General features: G+C 42.7%; 1 protein-coding gene across 4 annotated transcripts in view; it reads right to left on the bottom strand.

The window, feature by feature from the left end:
* Window positions 1–2090: 2090 nt before the first annotated feature.
* The window catches only part of NHEJ1 (non-homologous end joining factor 1), an 81158-nt gene continuing 63340 nt past the window's right edge, over window positions 2091–19908 (bottom strand). For all 4 annotated transcript variants that reach the window (XM_084893105.1, XM_084893108.1, XM_084893106.1 and 1 more), the window contains exons 6-8: window positions 4462–4579; window positions 3113–3234; window positions 2091–2473 (exon numbers count right to left, since the gene is read on the bottom strand). In XM_084893105.1, the coding sequence (XP_084749231.1) occupies window positions 2399–2473; window positions 3113–3234; window positions 4462–4579 (315 nt within the window). In that variant the 3' untranslated portion in view covers window positions 2091–2398. The remainder of the gene's footprint in view (window positions 2474–3112; window positions 3235–4461; window positions 4580–19908) is intronic.

Here is a 19908-nt window from a genome sequence, read left to right as displayed (position 1 = left end):
GAAGGTTGTGTTTGGGCAATATCCCCATGGAGACAGCAACTTTTGGGGGATACAGTGGGCAGTGGACAGAGAGGTGATTAGGCATATTTTTACTTAACCTTTTTTAAAAAAAAGTACACATTCTTTTGAGAACATGAAACAAAGTTATGCTTCTAGAATTTTACTTATAATTTGGGGGGACTCACAAACCCCAGAACCCCCTGTGATAAGAAAGGCCTACTCTGGAGACTGTGCTCTTAAGATAGAGGGGTTATCCAGGTGAAGAACCCATATTTCCTCCCAGCTTGCTGGGGAAGTCTTTCCACTTTCCATGTGGTCTCATATCTTGTAGATCCTTGAATCTGATTACCTAAATTATGCCAAAAAGAAACTAAAGAACAAAATGAGGCATCTATAGATTGATTTCACTTGATTCCCAATGACTTCATTTCAATGACAGTCACGACTGAGTACACCCTACGACACTGAGGTCTGGAGGTAAAGAAAGTTAACAGCAGCAACTGGGATGAGCTCTGGTGACACTCTCCAACTGTACCAGCAGGCAAGGACATGGAGGTAAGTTCCGGAGTCTTTAAAGTTTCCTGCCTTGAAGAGCAATGAAGACTGGAACATCCTGTTAAAAGTAGGCAGGGCCATTGAAGGATGTCACAGTGAAAGATAGGAAAGGAGAATCCGGCATCCTCCCAGGAAAATGTTTTCAGTAATGTATAGAATGTGGAACTCAGCTGCGTGGTTCAAATTCTTACTTATAAGTTGTGTGATAAGCCACTTAATCTCTCTCTCTTTTGTTTAAATATATCTTATTGATTTTTTACGGAGAGAAGAGAGAGGGATAGAGACTTAGAAACATTAATGAGAGAGAATCATCGATCAGCTGCCTCCTGCACAACCCCCACTTGGGATGCGCCCTCAACCAAGGTACATGCCCTTGACAGGAATCGAACCTGGGACCTTTCAGTCCGCAGGCCAATTCTCTATCCACTGAGCCAAACCGGTTTTGGCGCCACTTAATCTCTTTAAGACTCCATCTCCTAGTGGGTTAGCAGTATCTTCCCCATCTGATGCTGTGAGGAATCAATGTCAGGCACTTATTAACCTGGTATACATTAACTGCTCAATAAATGTTATTGTTATTTTCTTTATAATCATTATTTTATTATTGCTTGGACTGCCCACTCCCCCAGAACTTGACATAAGGACAGAAACACCAATCCCAGAGAGAATATGAGGGTGAGGAAGTATTTGACCACCATATGTAAATAAACCAGAAAAGGCCTCTGTGGGTTCTGCCCCTGAACCCCTTCCTCTACCCTACAGAGCCCAGTTACCATCTGAGTTCTACTTTCCTTCCTGTCTTTCCAAGATAGAGTTTCAGATGGTATACCCATATAGGAAAACTTAGCAGAGAAGGACAAGGGATTTTGCCAATCTGGTTTGCTACATTGTCCAAATCTGTCAGAGTTGACTTTCTAAGATTCTGACTATCTCATACAGCCTTTATGTTTTTTCTTACTAAGCACTATTCATTCTATAAGTCAATTATGTTGTCCCAGAGAACTCCTGTGGCAATTTCCTGTTCCCTGTCATCCTATCTTTTCTAGGTCTTCTAGTTACTATGTTATTTGAAGTGGAGCAAAAGATGGGAAGGTAAAAAAGTTTTTTCTCTCATTCCAGTGGGAAACTACCTTGGCCCTACTGTAGTTTAACCTGTTGTCTATGCCTTAGAAACACAAAAAACCACCACCACATCAATTAGGCAAAAGAGAGCATAAGCCATCTGCTCTTTCCTGTGCCCACCATGGAGACTGTTCTCAAGATCAAAGTTCCCACATGGAAGCTTAGCACAAGCCATATTAGAGAAGCATATGAGGAACAAAATGATTGGGCTGAGGCCCTAGACTTTATAAGAGACAACAATGGAGTGGGGTCCAGTAACGTGAAGTGGGTAATGTGTTCCAAAGGATAAGTACTCTCAAAAGCAGGGGAGTGTGAGGGCTTTTTGTTCCATGCTAAAGAGAGAAGTGGGTCTCTGAGGAGCACCTGGAATTGGCTAGGGACTCGAGAAAGGTAGGCAAGGCTTCCTAAGCATGTTGTGCTGACTTGTTCTGTACACCTAAAGTCCATGGTAGGGTCGTGGGTCTAGAGAGCCTCCACCAAAAGAGAGGAAGGTATGGGATTCCCAGAGCCTGGCTTCCACTGGGACAGGCCAATGCCCAATGGGTGGAGCCAAGATTCTTTCAGTTAATAGCACTCATTCAGGTGGCCTGTGAATATGAACTTTAGTGATCCAGCCTCTGATGACATAACTTTATCAGAGATCCTGTTGCCCCAGAAGCTCCTTTCAAAGTGGCACCAGTAACTGTTCTCCAGGTCCATCCTCAGCAGTTGAGACAGTGGCTTAACTGAAAAGCCCCCTTAGCTTCTTCCGCTTGACCTTGGACAGCTGAGGTCTCTTCACAGGGCCTGAAGTACCCTAGAGAAAAAAAGCAACCTAAGTTAATAGGGGTTTTGAACAGTTCTACTTCAGTTAGGAAAGGACCTTTCTTCCTCCTACAGCTCTGGTTAGGATGAGGCCTTCTTGAGGTGGTTGACACAGTGTTTTGGAGTCTATATGATAAAAAAACAAAACAAAACAAAAAAAACCCTAGGCAGGATGCCCAGCCAGTGAGGCTCAGTGGTTGAAGGTTGACCTATGAACCAGGAGGTCATGGTTCATAGGTCAACCTTCATAGCCCATAACCCAGGCATGGTCAGGACACATGCCTGGGTTATGGGCTCAATACCCAGTGTGGGCATGCAGGAGGCAGCCAATCAATGATTCTCTCTCATCATTGATATTCCCTCTCTGAAATCAATTAAAAAATATATGCAGTAGGTGCTTATATCCCTTCTCCTCTAGGAAATAACCTCACAGACCATCACTGGAAGTGGCTAAGATAGTAAAGAAGTCAAGGTCCATCCAGAAAGCCACAGTTTGGAAGCCTGGTGACAAATATCCCCCAATATTATTAAAGCAAAATAAACTAGGTAGCAATTCCAGGAACCACAGACTTAGAGGCTATGGACTTATCCAATGATTAGAACTCCATCCAGGAAGCTCCTCAGGACTCACTGTGGGCTCTTCTTTGTCAGGCACTGGGAGAGATGGTGATGAGGAAACTGGCTCTTCTGGCTGGTTCAGAAGTTGGCTATCAGTTCCTTGTGCAAAGGCACTACTTGAGGTCTGAGGATCTCCTAAACTCAGAAAGATCAAGGAAGATATCAGAATTTACCAGGCATTTGACAAAGGCTAGGATTGGTATCTATAATAATAAAAGCTTAATATGCTAATTAGACCAGACAGCCGATCAAACTCCCAGACGTCATTCTGGAAATCCTGTCCTTCCAGATGAAGCCACAGCAGCAGGAGCCAAGGCAGAGGCAGTTAGGGGTGATCAGGCAGACAGGCAAGTGGTTAGGGGCAATCAGGAAGGCAGGCAGAGATGGTTAGGGTTGATCAGGAAGGCAGGCAGAGGCAGTTAGGGGTGATCAGGCAGACAGGCAAGCGGTTAGAGGCAATCAGGCAGGCAGCCAGAGTGGTTAGGGGTGGTCAGGCAGGCAGGCAGGAGAGCAGTTAGGGGCAGTCAGGTAGGCAGGCAGAGGTGGTTAGGGGCAATTAGGCAAGCAGGCAGAGGGGTTAGGGGTAATCAGGCAGGCAGGCAAGTGGTTAGGGGAGATGAGGCAGGCAGGGTGAGTGGTTAGGGGTGATTAGGCAGGCAGGGTGAGTGGTTAGGGGCAATCAGGCAGGCAGGCAGGCGAGCAGTTAGGAACCAGCAGTCCAGTTTGCGGGAGGGATGTCTGATTGCCAGTTTAGGCCCTATTCTGCAGGGATCCCTGTGGGATTGGGCCTAAACTGGCAGTCAGACATTCCCCAAGGGGTCCTGAATTGCGAGAGGGTGCAGGCTGGACTGAGGGACCCCTCTCCCCGTGCATGAATTTCATGTACCGGGCCTCTAATTAATATATAAACAGACAGAAGTAGCCACACATGCAACTTCCAGCTGACTTCCAAACAGCTCTGTTTCTACTCTGAAGAGTCCCAGGCCCACTTTCACCAGATAGGAAAAGAGCTTCCTTGCCTCAAAATAGCCAACTGTTCTACACATTTTCTATCAGTCTCAGTCAGGCATGGAGATTCATCTTTCTCCTGGTTCTCTTACTAATTCTCCTAAGTGCCTAGATCAGTTTAATAGAACTTTCTGCAGTGAAAGAAATGGTCTGTATCTCTGCTGTCCAACTTGCAGCCTCTACGGCTGCTGAGCACTTGAAATGTGGCTGGAGCAAGCGAGGAAATAACATTTTCATTTTATTTAAGTCTTATTAATCTAAACTTAGTCACAAGTAGCTAACACAGATCTACACTGTACAAACCCAGACCCTAACTTTAACCCCGGGAGACCAAGTTCCTCTGGAGCTACTCACCAGCGTCCTGATGCTTCTGTCTCACTTGGACCTCTTGTCTGGTGACTGCCATATACAGATTTTGTAGATTCGTGACAAAGGGTCTCCCATCACCAACACTGCATGCCTCTGGTAGTTTCTATAGCAGAGAGGAGATGCTGTCATTGATTACATTGTTTCTAGAGAAAAGGGACTTGATATTCCACTGGCATCAACCCCAAAAGAATTGACATAAAGAAGTCAGATCCATATCTGAGGGCACCCATATCCAAGCCTGATGAGACCAATACATAGGACTCTTGAGTAATCTTCCCTGAAAGGCAAGTTCCAAATGTATATCTTTCTTTCCTCCAATATTTAGATCTATTATGTTTTACCATTAATACCCCATAAGTCTCTAGGCTCTTTCTTCTAAATGGGTGATCTTTAGAGGACTATTTTAGGAAATCACTGTCCCTAAATTATCCTTGAGCTGCACAGATTACTATTTTAATTAAGTTCACTCTTAAGTCTCCATACTAGAGAGAAAAATGATGAGCGATGGGATTTAGGTTAGGAAAGTGAGAGCAATAGGGGAATGACAGACTGAGGGACAAGAAAAAATTATGGAGTCATGATGTTTCATCAGAGGTGATGGGAGAAATATTGTAGTTTACAAAGCTTTGGAGGCTAAACTGACATATAATATTCCTACTGTAATCCCACTGTGATTTGTCATATCCATGAACTCACATGACAGATATTGCCCCCGACGGGGTGAAAATTGGTTCTTGAGGGGATGAAAACAATCTTACTCTTTAAAGTATAAAGCACAGATACGTATAAACATAAACAGAATTTTGGTATCCTTTTAATGTTAAGATTTGCTGAGGGGCGTGATTAGGGGAAAATGTCTTAAAAGGTTCCTTAGGGAGGTGATAATGAAAAAAAAAGTTGAGAAACATTGTTAAAATCACATTATATTTATGTTTCCTTCAATAAAGAATAAACTATGGATTTATATTCACAGCAAAATGCTTTGCCTAGTTTGACTTTCATATATTGGCTGAACTGAAGTGAAATAATACTGAAGACTGAAGAAAGTGCAATAAAAACAAGATGAAAGAGTATGGTATCCGGTGTTCCCAAACCTGGCTGCACTTGAGCCACTTGGAAATGGTCCAGAACTACTTCATCTATCCCTATGCATGCAAATTGTTATGGTTCCCAGCCAAGTTAGCAGGTCTCCAAGGAAGCCATGCCAGTAGCTCATATGGGAACCAACCCAAGAATCCTGGATTGGCCCGTATCTCTTGTCAAGGGCACTTTCTCTGGGCTATAAGGGCATTCATTTCTGAAAATGCACTGTGGGAGAAAGATAGAAGAGTTTGCAGGAGAAGCACTGAAGTAATTGTGAACCATAGTCAAGACTATACAGTTATCTTATGGTGGCAGCTGAAAAACTTGCTGATCCCAAGAAATGTAACATACATTTCTACTCTAACTTGATTCCCACCGGAAAGATTATACCAGTCTTGGACTTGCACCGAAAGCCACAGACAATGAATCAGAAGCCATGAGTGCAAACTTTACTCCAGCCAGTCACACTAGGAATAAAACAGCTGTCTTCTGCATCATTATCAGAGGAAAAAACTGAAGCAGGAAAGGCCAACTATCAAGCCATGCACCTCCACCTCACCTGACTCTCCTTCCAGGTTCAGCTCTCCAATCCCCAGGCCACCTCCTCCCCCAGAAGGTCCTTATTCCACAGCCAGAGAGCCCTCCCTTCTACCTCATGTCTCTAGAATCTCCCTTCATTTTTCTCAAGAGATGTGGCCTCTCTGCGTCATCCATACACAGCTTGGCTGGCACTGTACTGTTTGTACAAATGGGCTAGGTAGAACCTGGCAGCCAGGGTAATCTCCTACCCTTTCTATGGAACTAAACAGACTTATCCATTTTCCTGGGTGATCTGTAGTCAGCTCATGTACTTAGTCTCAAAATGAAGTGCCAGGACTGAGAGGCCACGAATGCCAGTGCCGTCCTGGACCTGAGTCCAAATCTAGAACCTATATATGTTAGCCCTCCCTCTATCCTTCCCCTTCTGAGAGAGATCTGGTACTACAGTTGCTGCCAAAGGACTAGGAAATGAATATTTGTCCATTTGCTGATATTTACTGTGTGTTAGACACTGTTCTAGACCATTTTGTCTTATTCACTGATATTTCCTTGGCACCTAGAACAATCTGGCCCACAGTAAGGGAGCAATAACTATTTGAGCATAAATGAACATGGTTGGCAATAGTATGTCCCATTTCCCCGAGGAAGCCACAGCTATTAAGTGATGGGACAGAGTTAGAATCCAGTCTGACTTCAGGGCCCATAAATATAATGACTACTCTACTTACTTCTCTGAATAGCAGAATTTTCATTAAAAGAGAAATGTAGCCCGCTGGCATGGCTCAGTGGTTATTAAGTGTTGACCTGTGAACCAGAGGTCATGATTTGATTCCTGGTCAGGGAATATGCCCGGGTTGCAGGCTCTATCCCCAGTAGGGGGCATGCAGGAGGCAGCTGATCAATGATTCTCTCTTATCATTGATGTTTCTATCTCTCTCTCTCCCTCTCTCTTCCCCTCTTCAATCAGTAAAATAAAATAAAATAAAAAAATTTTTAAAAAGGGAAATATGGCCTTTCCCAGGATCACAACCCTCAATCCCTCAAATCACAGATCATCTGCTTATATGTTCCATCCAGCTCAGGAACAAGCTTCCTCTGGTGACGAGAAAAAAAGGAAACATAAAAAAAGACAGCTGGCCCTCCCTGGAAGCCTCAGGAGTTGAAAAGCCATAACCTTAATCTTTTTCTAGCCATTCCCTGTCACCACTGATTCCTTGGGCAGCATCTGCAGAATGTGCTAGGGGAGAGAGGTGTAGAGGCCTGAGTCTGGGAAGGAGAAACTTAAGTTCCTTGCCCAGGACAATGGCAGGGGCGAGCCGGGGCGGGTGGCAGAGATCAAAGGGAGAATGCTGGAGTCAGGACTAAGAAAAGCAAATAGCAGTGCCCCTGCTCTAAGTATGACTGAGCCAGGAGCAAGGTGTACCAGCCACAAAGCGGGTCACTGCCCAGGATGGGGAGGGGAAGAATATTGTGTAATGTGTTCTACTGTATAATGTGTTCATCTGATTAACCAGAATCAATGCTACTCGGCAAAGGTGAGACTCCACCATGTGCCAAGCCCTGCATGACTAAGGGCAGGGAAATGGATGCATCAGTCCTCCCCTCCTCAGAAAAGGAGTGAGTCAGAGTCCCTGTCTCAAAGGGAGAGAAGGAGATATATATGAAGATACATTTTTTTCAAGTGTTATGCTATAAGAGAATTATAAACAACAGGTAATAGGAACCAGAGGAGAAGGGGACGAATCTTCACTGAAAGTCCTCAGAAAAGCTTGGGAGGTGGGGACATCAAGGTCAGCCTTGCTAGGTTAGACTATGAATGTGCTAGAAGTTTCTGAGGCACAAAGGTGTGAAAAGACAGGCTATACAGATGTATCTCCGGGGAATGAGACCAGGAGGCTAATTCATATCCACCAGACTGCAAAGGACTTTGCATTCTGAAGTAAAGATGTGCCAGTGGGAATTTCCTTTTGTTTTTCTACAATACAACTGCCTGACATGGCTTCCTTGGCTCCAAACTGATACAATAAAGTGGAATCAGAAGCTTCCTCTAGGTTCCCTTTTTAGTCTTTCCACTACATCTATGTGACCTCTTTTCATACTTTATTCACCAAATATTTACTGACCACCTACAGTGTTCAGGATGATTTAGATCACATGTGTCAAACACAAGGCCCGCGGGCCAAATCCAGCCCGCCAGGCCTTGCAATGTGGCCCGCACCGCGCTGTCATCACGGCACTCCGCTGTCAGTTTATGACATTGTCAGTTTATGACTGTTCAGTAAACCATTCGGCCCGCGATTTAGGCTGGATTTTAGATTTTGGCCCCTTCTCTGATTGAGTTCGACACCCCTAATTTAGATGCTGGGGATATAGTATGCTGAACAACAGAAACTTAAAAAAAAAAAAAAAAACCTGGAAGAAACAAAGATGGCAGCATAGGTAAACACCTGAACAACCACTTCAAAACTACAACTAAAAAACGGACATCATCCAGAACCACAGGAAGGCTGGCTGAGTGAAAATTCTACAAGTAGAAGGAAAAAGAAACGCACACTGAGACTCAGAGGAGCTGCGGATGTAAAGTGCAGAGGTATGAAGGTGCGCATGAGAACGGAAAGGGCTGGCAACTGATAATGCAGCTGTCTTTTTCAATCGGGAGGGAAACACAAGCTCCCGACTGCTCTGAACTCCAATTCCGGATAAGACTCTGGGAACCCACATTCATAAGGGGAGAAACTGGACTGTCTGGCATCAGGCAGAACTCTAGGGCGGCTTTCTCTCAGAGATGCTTGCAGCGATTACCAAGGGACACTGAGACCTGGGGGCCTCTTAGGAAAGGGTTGACGGGAAGTCATTGCTGTTTGTTCTGCCCTGAGACCCTGACCCACCCAAACTGTGCACAGAGGCTTTTGCATATGACTGGCCTGATCTTTTGAATTCTAAACTTACCTAACAAACTGCAGCTGAGATAGAGAGGCCCAGAGCATCCAAAAGAAGGCCTAAGGCCCCACAGTAGTTTGCATTGCTTCACAGCTGGGCCTCATCTGGGCACCTCCAAAACCCAAACAAAGAAGAGGAATTTGCAGATCTCTCCATAGCTCCTGCTGGGTGGCCTCAGGCAGAGGCTAAATTAGCATCTACTTGGAGATCCAAGAGCCAATGTACCCAGTGGTCAGAGTGGGAATATCCAGATTACAACTCCTCAGATTCATAAGGGACACACTCAGGGGGCAGACTCAGTGAGCACCAAAGCCCCACTGAAGCAAGTCTTGCCTCATAAGAGTGTCTCAAGCACTGAAGTTCTCACATGGTAGACACAGCTGATCCTCACAGCCAATTGGCCTAAAGGTCAATTCCTCCCAGTGATACCAACAACAATAAAGGCTTAAATTCAACAAGACTGTACACACAGCCGACAAAGGGATGCACCTCAAGTAACTGGAAAGGCTGAGCCACTGGGCCCTATAGGACACCTAGCACACAAAGCCACTCTATCAACATAGGGAAGCAGCCAAAATGTGGAGACAAAGAAACAGGTCACAAATGAAAGAAATGGAGGATATAGAATTCAAAAACACGGTTATAAGCTTTTTCAAGAATTTTCTAGAAAACGCCGATAAATTTAGTGAGACCCTTGAGGATATGAAAAAGAACCAACTAGAAATTAAGCATACACTGACTGAAATAAAGAATAATATACAGAGATCCAACAGCAGACTAGAGGATCACAAGAATCAAGTCAAAGATTTGAAATACAAAGAAGCAAAAAACACCCAACCGGAAAAGCAAAAAGAAAAAATAATCCAAAAATATGAAGGTAGTGTAAGAAGCTTCTGGGATAACTTAAAGAATACCAACATCTGAATTATGGGGGTGCCAGAAGAAGAGAGAGAACAAGATACTAAAAACCTATTTGAAGAAATAATGACAGAAAACTTCCCCAACCTGGTGAAAGAAATACTAACAAGCTCAGGAAGTGCACAAAACCCCAAACAAAAGGAATCCAAAGAGGACCACACCAAGATACATCATAATTAAAATGCCAAGAGCAAAAGACAAAGAGAATATTAAAAGCAGCAAGAGAAAAACAATTAGTTACCTACAAGAGAGCACCCATATAATTGTCAGCTGATTTCTCAACAGAAACTATGCAGGCCAGAAGGGAGTGGCGAGAAATAATCAAAGTGATGAACAGCAAGAACCGACAACCAAGATTACTCTCTTAGCTCTCCAGCAAAGCTACCATTCAGAATTGAAGGTCAGATAAAGAGCTTCAAAGATAAGAAAAAGCTAAAGGGAGTTCATCACCATCAAACCAGTATTATATGAAATGCTGAAAGGTATTCTTTAAAAAGAGGAAGAAGAAGAAAAAGGTAAAGATAAAAATTATGAACAACAAATACATATCTGTCAACAAGTGAATCTAAAAATCAAGTGAATAAAAAATATGATGAACAGAATAAACTGGTGAATATCATAGAATCAGGGCATAGAAAGAAAGTGGACTGAAAATTCTCAGGGGGAAAGGGGTGTGGGGTGCGGTAAGAGACTGGACAAAAATCATACACCTATGGATGAGACAGTGGAGGAGGGAGGTAAGGGTGGGGTGGGAACGGGGTGGAGGGGAGCTATGGGGAGTGGGGCGGGGGGAAGGAAGAACTCTAATAATCTGAACAATAAAGATTTATTTAAAAAAAAAAACTTGCCCTCTTGAAGTGTACATTCTAGAGAGGGAGATCAAGATCATGATAGCTCCATAGAGAAAAATAAATCTGCACAAGCATAATGGTACAGGGACAGGATTGTATTGCAACTTTATGTAAAAAGAGGTCAAAGAAGGCTTCACTGAGAAAGTGACATTTTTTAAAATTTTCTTTAACTATAGTTTGCATTCAATCTTATTTTTGCTAGTTTCAATTGTATAGGTGACGTTTTAAAAAGACCTAAGTGGAAGTGAGAGTATAATCCACATATCTGGGTCAAGTGACCAGGCTCTGTTTGCCTGGATTCATTCCAGTTTATGCTTATTGTTTGTTAACAGAGCTCCCTTTTTCTCTTGTAAGTGTCCCAATTTGGACAATAAATTAGATGGCCACACTATATCAGAGCATGGCAGGTATCCATGTGCATCTGTATTTATTTAAAACTAGATGCCCAGTGCACGGATTTGTGCACCAGTGGGGTCCCTCAGCCTGGCCTGAGCCCTCTCACAATCCAGGACCCTTCAGGGGATGTTGGAGAGCCAGTTTCAGCCCGATCCCTGCAGCCCAGGCGGAGGGATACCATCAATGCATGATTCTATGCATTGGGCCTCTAGTATGCATATAAGGTCTTTGGTTAATCTCTTCCTGCCATGTCTCCTCCCCCCTTCTCTTTGAGATTCATCAGTCTGTTCCATGTTTCCATGCCTGTGGTTTCCCCTCCTGCGTTGAACATCTGCCTCCTTGTGGTCAGTGCACATTACAGCTACCAGCAGGTCACTTAGGCTTTTATATATATAGATTGTGAAATAATGAAATCTATCAGCTTTTTCCCCCTGTAAGATGGGAAGCCGTTAAGAGTTCATAAACAAAGAGTGAAATTATATGGTTTACATTTTTTTGTTGTTAATCCTTACATGAAGATACTTTTCCATTGATCTTTAGAGAGAGTGGAAGGGGCAGGGGGTGGGTGGGAAAGGGAGAGAGAGAGAGAAAGAGAGAAAGAGAGAGAGAGAGAGAGAGAGAGAGAGAGAGAGAGAGAGAAAACATCAATCCAGGGACTGAACTCAAAACCTTTCAGTGCCACAGGACAATGCTCCAACCACCAACTGAGCCACACCAGCCAGGGCACAGCCAAATGGTTTTTCATAGGATAAAGAAAAAAAAAGAGAGAGAGAGAGAGAGAGAGAGAGAGAGAGAGAGGGAGAGAGAGAGATGGTGGTGATGTTCAGATTTTTTAAAGAAAAGCGTCTCCCTCTCCCTTCTTCTCACTTTAAATATTTGCATAGCATCTCACTTGGATGAGCTGTTTCTGAGTTTCAAGCAAGATCCAACCCCGAGGGGTTCCTCTGTTTTATTCCTCACAGAATACCCCTCTGTTCTCTCAGTTCATTGAGCACAAGCCTTGGTGATTTGGGAGAGAACACAGTACCCTAAATATACAAGGCACGCTGCCCTTGAAGATCGTATGTGAAGTCGACGAGACGGCTGACACTGCTCCTGTGTTTGGTCTGGTTTAGCTTTGTTTGGGTCTGTGCCGCATGAGGCCTACCCTGACCATTCCGCCTGCCGCCACTGACCTCTGCGTGCTCTCCCCTCCGCCTCTGACTCCTGAGCACCACCCACTCAACGCTGGGCTCGGCTAAGGAAAAACAGAGGCCTGAACTTAATCTTGAATTTGAAACTTGCAAATTAATTATAGTCTAGTCACCCCTCCACGCTTTTAAAGCAAGGTGGGAGGATGGATGAATGCACATATACATACACTCAAGCATGCATGTATGCAATCTAGTCAAATCATTAGTTCACTTGCTTTGTGGCTGCCTACCAAAATGGGTTACCTTTGCTGCTTCACTCTCTCTCTCTCATGGTCCTGGACATACAATGGAGATAAGATAGGTGCAGAGTTCAAAACAATTTGAGATTAAAGACCAGTCTTGTTGATATTATTTATGTTTTTGTAGTTCCACTCGAGACCTACTTAGCACCCTGAACTATACAATCAGAAGAGAGGAAAGGTGGGAAGAAAAACAACATAGAGAGGTCCAAACGAAATGCTTGGATGATATTGGTAAGATTGACATTTTGTGACAGGACCGGTTTGGCTCAGCAGATAAGAGCGTCGGCCTGCAGACTGAAAGGTCCCGGATTCGATTCCGGGCAAGGGCATGTACCTTGGTTGAGGGCACATCCCCAGTGGGGGGCATGCAGGAGGCAGCTGATCGATGATTCTCTCTCATCGATGTTTCTAACTCTCTATCCCTCTCTCTTCCTCTCTGTGAAAAATCAATAAAATATATATTTTTAAAAAAAGATTGACATTTTGTAATGCGTTTGAGGTACTAGGCACTAGGCTAAGCATTTAATGCATTATCCCAATTGATCTCCACAGCAACCCTATCAGTTAGACACTAAAATCATTCTCATTCTGTATTTGAGAAAACAAAGGCTCAGAGAGGTTAAGTAACTTGGCCAAGCCCACAGCTAAAAGTGGCAGTATGGGGAGGGGAGAGACCCAGGAAGCTGAGCTCCAGCACATACACTGAACCATTCACTCTGATACCTTTTAGAATCACCCAACGAGACCCCCATTTCTCCCTCCCACCCACCCCAGAAGAAGGCTGGTTCCTGTTCTGAAGTCGAGTCCTACTAGATGCTAGCTCTCACCTTCTTCCTTAAATCTCCAAATAGCCCAAAAGTCTGAAGAGGGAAAAGACACAATGCCCTCCAGAGAAGGAAAGCTGACTGAACCCCTTGAATATCCTCCAATGGCACCAGAAAACCAGGAAAACGAATCTCTGGTATGGGGAGGCTCTAGATTCTAAATTGCTTTTAAAATAAGTACAGCCCCTCAAAGTCATAGCAGGAAGGCCCCTCAGCTCTGCCCCAAAAGAAAAATAATGGCAAAGGGAGTGGAAGTGAAGGTGGGGGCAGGGGCCGCTGCTCTCATAAGAGCCCTTTGTGGTGGCTGCCTCTGAAAGGAGGTTTTGCTAGACAAGGTGGAACTTCTCAAGGTGACAAGCAAATGGTACAGCCTAAGCTGTGACCCTTTGCTCACTCCTTAAGCACCCCCTCCCCTTCGGGGGGCCAGAGCCCTAACTGTCCCGAAGCCCCACCCAGGCACAGCACAAACCAGGGCTTTCTAGTCTGGAGAGCGACTGACAGCAGCAAAGGGGCTGGGGGGACAAAAGTGGTTTCCTGGGAGGGGGCGGGGGGGGGGGATCCTCAGAGGCCCTCGGAAAGTGCAGTAGCAAACTCTCATTCCTTCTTTTCACTCCCCCCTCCTTCTCCAAGAAGAACAAGCAGTTCCTGTTGGCTCCGGCTCAGGAAGGGGGCTCCAACCAGCCTGGGGGGGGGGGGGGGGGGGGGTTGTAAGTCGGAATGATAGTTTTGCACCTCTCTCAAATCCAGCCATCTCACCAACCTTTTCCCAAATGGAAATGAAGCAATGTGGTCGAACGCAGGAAGGAAAAGGCATCAGATTTAGTAACAAAAAGAAACACACAGCTCCAAGGCAGGCATCTGGCTCTGAGAGCGCGGATCCCTGCCCTGTGCCACGAGCTCAGCTCGTAAGTGCCATTTCCTTTTTTCCTTTTCTCTCTTCTGTTTTAGTGGAGTCAGAGGACAGTCAGCTGGGGCTGCAGGGCACAGAGGTGATTTAGAGGACCCAGCAGCATTCTCTGTAGAACATCTACCACCAAAGGGATTCTCTTTCACTCCGGATTACACGCTTGACAGCTGGGAACACAGCCCACTGAGGTTGTGATCTCATGAGTTCCCTGACACCACTCTGCCTGCTCCCTGTAGGATGACACAGTGTCCTCTCCACCCTGCAACATCTTATTCTATAGAGTGATAGAATAATCACCACACATCACACCACACACACGCGCACACACACACTCATGTGCAAGGCCTGATCTCCATGACTTTAGGTGGGTAAAGATTTCTTAACAGATCATAAAGAAAAAAATTTTTTGATAAATTGGACTACATTAGAATTAGGAACCTCTAGCTGAATAGGCATATCTACAAAGAGGACATACAGATGGCCAAGAGATAAATGAAAGATGCTCAACATCATAATTATCAGAGAAATGCAAATTAAAACCACAATAAGACATCATCTCACACACGTGAGAATGGTTATCATCAATAAATCAACAAAAACAAGTATGCTGTTGAGAATGTGGAAAAAAGGGAACCCTCATGCACTGATGGTGGGAATGCAGACTGGTGCAGCTACTAAGGAGCCGCCTTGTGACCCAGTGACTTCACTTCTGGATATATATCTGACGAAACCCAAAACACTAATTTGAAAGACTATATGCATCCCTATGTTCATTGCAACATTATTTACAATAGCCAAGATAAGGAAGCAACCCAAGTGCCCATAAATAGACAAGTAGATTAAAAAAAAAAAAAAAAGTTGTGGTACATATATACAATGGAATATTACTCTGCCATAAAAAATGAGATTTTACCATTTGTGACAGCCTGGATGGACCTAGAGGGTATTATGCTAGGTAAAATAAGTCAGTTAGAGAAAGACAAATGCCATATCATTTCACTTATATGTATAATCTAAAGAACAAAAAAAATTAAAATAGATACATAGATACAGAGAATAGATTGATGGTTGCCAGAGGGAAGGGGTGTTGGGAGACTGGGTGAAAAAAGTGAAAGGACTTTGGTAGTTACAAAATAGTCACAGGGATGTAAAGTATAGCATATAATCAATATTATTGCAATAACTATGTATGGTACCAAGTGAGTATTGAAAATATCAGGAGGGTCCAGCCAGGGTGGCTTAGTAGTTGAGCGTCAACCCATGAACTGGAAGATCATGGTTTAATTCCTTGCCCAGTAGGGGGGCATGCAGGAGGCAGCTGATCAATGATTCTCTCTCATCATTGATGTTTCTATTTCCCTCTCCCTCTCTGAAATCAATAAATTTTTTTAAAGAAAATATCAGGAGGGCCCTAACCGGTGTGTCGGCCTGCAGACTGAAGGATCCTGGGTTTGATTCCGATCAAGGGCATGTACCTTGGTTGCAGGCACATCCCCAGTAGGGGGCATGCAGAAGACAGCTGACAATGTTTCTCTCTCATCAATGTTTCTAACTCTCTATCCCTCTCCCTTCCTCTCTGTAAAAAAAAATAATAATAATAAATAAAGTATCAGGAGGAACATTTTGTAAAGTATATAACTTTCATTTTTGTTAATTCTCACCTGAGTATATTTTTTCCATTGACTTTTAGAGAGAGTGGAAGGAAGGAAGGGGGAGGGGAAAGAGAGAGAGAGAGAGAGAGAGAGAGAGAGAGAGAGAGAGAGAGAGAGAGAAATAACCATGTGAGAGAGACACATCAATTGGTTACCTCCCTCACATGCCCCGATCCAGGCTGGGGATTGAACCTAAAACCTAGGCATGTGCCCTTGACCAGGTATAGAACCCATGACCCTTCAGTGCATAGGCCAACACTCTAACCACTGAGCACACTGGGCAGGACTAGTATGTGATTTTCTAACCACTATGCTGGTCACCTTAAGCTAATACAAAATAATATTGAATGTAAACTGTAATAGAAAAATAAAAAGTCTGGTTAAAAAAAAAAAAAGGTGAAAAGAATAAAATTAAGAACCTCTGTTCATCAAAAGGTCAAAAAAAAAAAAAAAAAAAAAAAAAAAGTAAGCTATAAAATGGGAGAAAATTGCAGCAACCTGGATGGAATTGGAGAACATCATGCTGAGTGAAATAAGCCAGTCAATGAAAGAGAAACACCACATGACCTCACTCATTTATGGATAATAAAGAACATTATACACTGATGAACCAAAAGATAGATATAGAAACAGTAAAACAACAAGCAGACTGTCAAATTACAGCGGGGAGGGGAGGGAGATCTGGGGGAGATAATAGATCAACCGAAGGACTTGTATGCATGCATATAAATACAACCAATGGAGAGGGAGGGTATGTATGGGAGGGGGGAGGGCAATGTTAAAATATGTATACAGATAATAATTTAATAGAAAAATGTAAAAGGAAAAATAAATAAATAAACAAATAAATAAATAAATAAAATGGGAGAAAATATTTACAATACAAGTAACCAACAAAGATTTGTTTCCAGAATATATAAAGAATTCTTAAAAATCAATAAGAAGAAGACAACACAACAGAGAATTAGCAAAGGGCTTGGTCATATCTAAATGACTAATATTTATATGCAAATGTACAGGACCTCAGTCATTAGGGAAATCAAAACCACAATAATGGCTAAAAGGAAAAAGACAGATAACACAAATGTTGACAAGGATATGATACAACTAGGACTCTCATAATACTGCTGGTGTGAGTATAAATTGATATAATCACTTTGGAAATAGCTACTAAATCTAAACATATGCATAACTACGAAACAACCATTCCACCCGTGTATACAGGGTGGGGCAAAAGTAGGTTTACAGTTGTTCATATGGAAAATGCTGTAATAATAATAATAAATAATAATACAAGAATAAACTGTGTTTTGCATACTCACAACTGTAAACCTACTTTTGCCCCATCCTGTATATCCAACATAAATGGATAAATAAATTGTGGTACAGTCTTACAATGAAATATTATACAGAAATGAAAATTAACCCAGCCTATGTGGCTCAGTGGTTGAGTATCAACTCATGCATCAAGAGGTCACTGGTTTGATTCATGGTGAGGGCACAAGCCCAGGCTCAATCCCCAGTAGGGGGTATATAGGAGGCAGCCCATAGATGTTGATGTTTCTTTCTCATCTCTCATCCATGTTCTATCTCTCTCTCTCCCTTCTCCTCTCACTAAAATCAATAAAAACATATTTTTTAAAAATTAACAAAGTACTGCTACATACTACATGGATGGATTTCATAAACATTTTGTTGAGTGAAAGAAATCAGACACAAAAGAGTATATACCATAAGATTCCATTTATATGAAATTCAAAATAGACATATTAATCTATCATGTTGGAAGTTAGAAGTGTGGTTACCCTTTGAAGGTGGTAGGTACCAAGTACTGACAATTTTTTAGTTCTTGATTTGAGTGCTGATTATATGGCTATGTTCATTTTGTAATAATTCTTTAACCTATATGCTTGTGATATGGGCACTTTTCTGTACTAATATGTACCTTATATTTCAATTAATAAAAAACTATTAATAAAAGGTAGACCATGATACAAAATAATTTTGCAGGTCCTCAAAAAGTTATATGTAGCCCTAACTGGTTTGGCTCAGTGGATAGAACGTCAGCTTGCGAACTGAAGGGTCCCAGGTTTGATTCCGGTCAGGGGCATGTGCCCTGGTTGTGGGCACATCCCCAGTGGGGGGATGTATGGGAGTCAGCTGATCAATGTTTCTCTCTCATCGATGTTTCTAACTCTCTATCCCTCTCTCTTCCTCTCTGTAAAATGTCAATAAAATATATTTTTTTAAAGTTATATGTAGAGTTACTATACTACTCAGCAATTGTACTTCTAAGCATATATACCCAAAAGAATTGAAAGCATATGTTCATACAAGCACTTGCACACACATCCTAGCTAATTTGGCTCAGTGGTTAGAGTGTTGGCCTGCAAAATGAAGGGTCATGGTTTCAATTCCAGGCAAGGGGAAGTACCTTGGTTGCAGGCTCCATCCCTGGTCCCAATTGAGACACATGCAGGAGGCAATCAGTCGATGTGTCTCTCACATCAATGTTTCTCTTTCTGTCTCTCCCCCTCCCTTTCATTCTCTCTAAAAAAATCAATGGGAAAAAATACCCTTGGGTAAGGATTAACAAACACTAGCACACAAATTTTCATAGCAGCATTATTCATATAATAATAACCTCAAAGTGAACACTACCCAATTGCCCATCACCTGACAAATGGATAAACAAAATATGAGATAGCCAAAAATTGGCATATTATTCTGTCATACAAAGGAGTACTGCCCGGTGATTGTGACTCAATGGTTGAGCATCAACCTATGAACCAGAAGGTCACGGTTCAATTCTGGTCAGGGCACATGCCAAGATTGCCAACTTGATCGCCAGTAAGGGACATGCAGGAGGCAGCCAATGAATGCTTCTCTCTCATTGTTGATATTTCTATCTCTGTCTCCCTCTTTCTGCTACATACTGCATGGATGGATTTCATAAACATTTTGTTGAGTTTGAAGGAATGAAGTGCTGATACTTGTCTTAATGGATGAACCTTGAAAACAATGCTAAGAGAAAGAATTCAGACACAAAAGACCATATATTATATGATTCCATCTGTATAAAATATTTCAAATAGGCAAATCCACATAGAGACAGAAAGTAGGTTAGTGTTTTCCAACAGCTAGGGGAAAAGGGGAATGGAGAATGACTGCATATGGGAACAGGGTTTCTTTTGGGGGTGATGAAAAGGTTCTGAAAGTAGACAGTAGTTATGGTTACACAACTTGTGAATATTGTAAAACAATTTATTATTGTAAAAACTATTGGACACTTTCGGTGTATACTTTTTGGTAAATGTTATGGTATATGGATTATTTCTCAATTTTGAAAAAGGATTTTAAAAAGGTAATCTCTCTACTCTCCCCCTTTCCTCTGCCTGTTCTCCATTCTGTTCCCTTTTTTCAGGAATAGACTCTCTGGCTCCCAACAGGCCTGGACAACTTTTGAATGACTTAAACACAGTCAGTGGAGCAGATTACTGCCTAGCGACTACGAGTGACGATAGTTAGCATAGAATGGGGACAGAGCACAAGAGGTAGAGTCACATGGGACTAGTTTTGAAAAAAAGTCCACCACTTACGTATTTGTCTTTATGATCTTGGCTAAGTTAACTTAATCTCTTTGAACCTCAATTTTCTCTCTGTAAATGAATAAAATAATTCTTTTCAATGAGCCTTGTTGTGAGGATTGTTAAAAAGAGATTGTGTATGTAGCATATTAAGTCCTTTCCCTTGAAAGTTCCAATCAATCTCAGCTACTTGAAGGCAACCAGAAAACACACTTTATTTAACCAAAACTGCGTAGGCTCTGGAATTGAACTGCTCAAACCCCAAGTCCATTACTTTACCTTGCTAAGCTCCAGTTTCT

This window comes from Pipistrellus hanaki (genome assembly GCF_964339955.1).
Source record: "Pipistrellus hanaki genome assembly, chromosome: 8".
Lineage (NCBI taxonomy): Eukaryota > Metazoa > Chordata > Mammalia > Chiroptera > Vespertilionidae > Pipistrellus > Pipistrellus hanaki.
The sequence above is the reverse complement of the archived record's forward strand: the minus strand, read 5'-3'. Positions and strand labels throughout refer to the sequence as shown.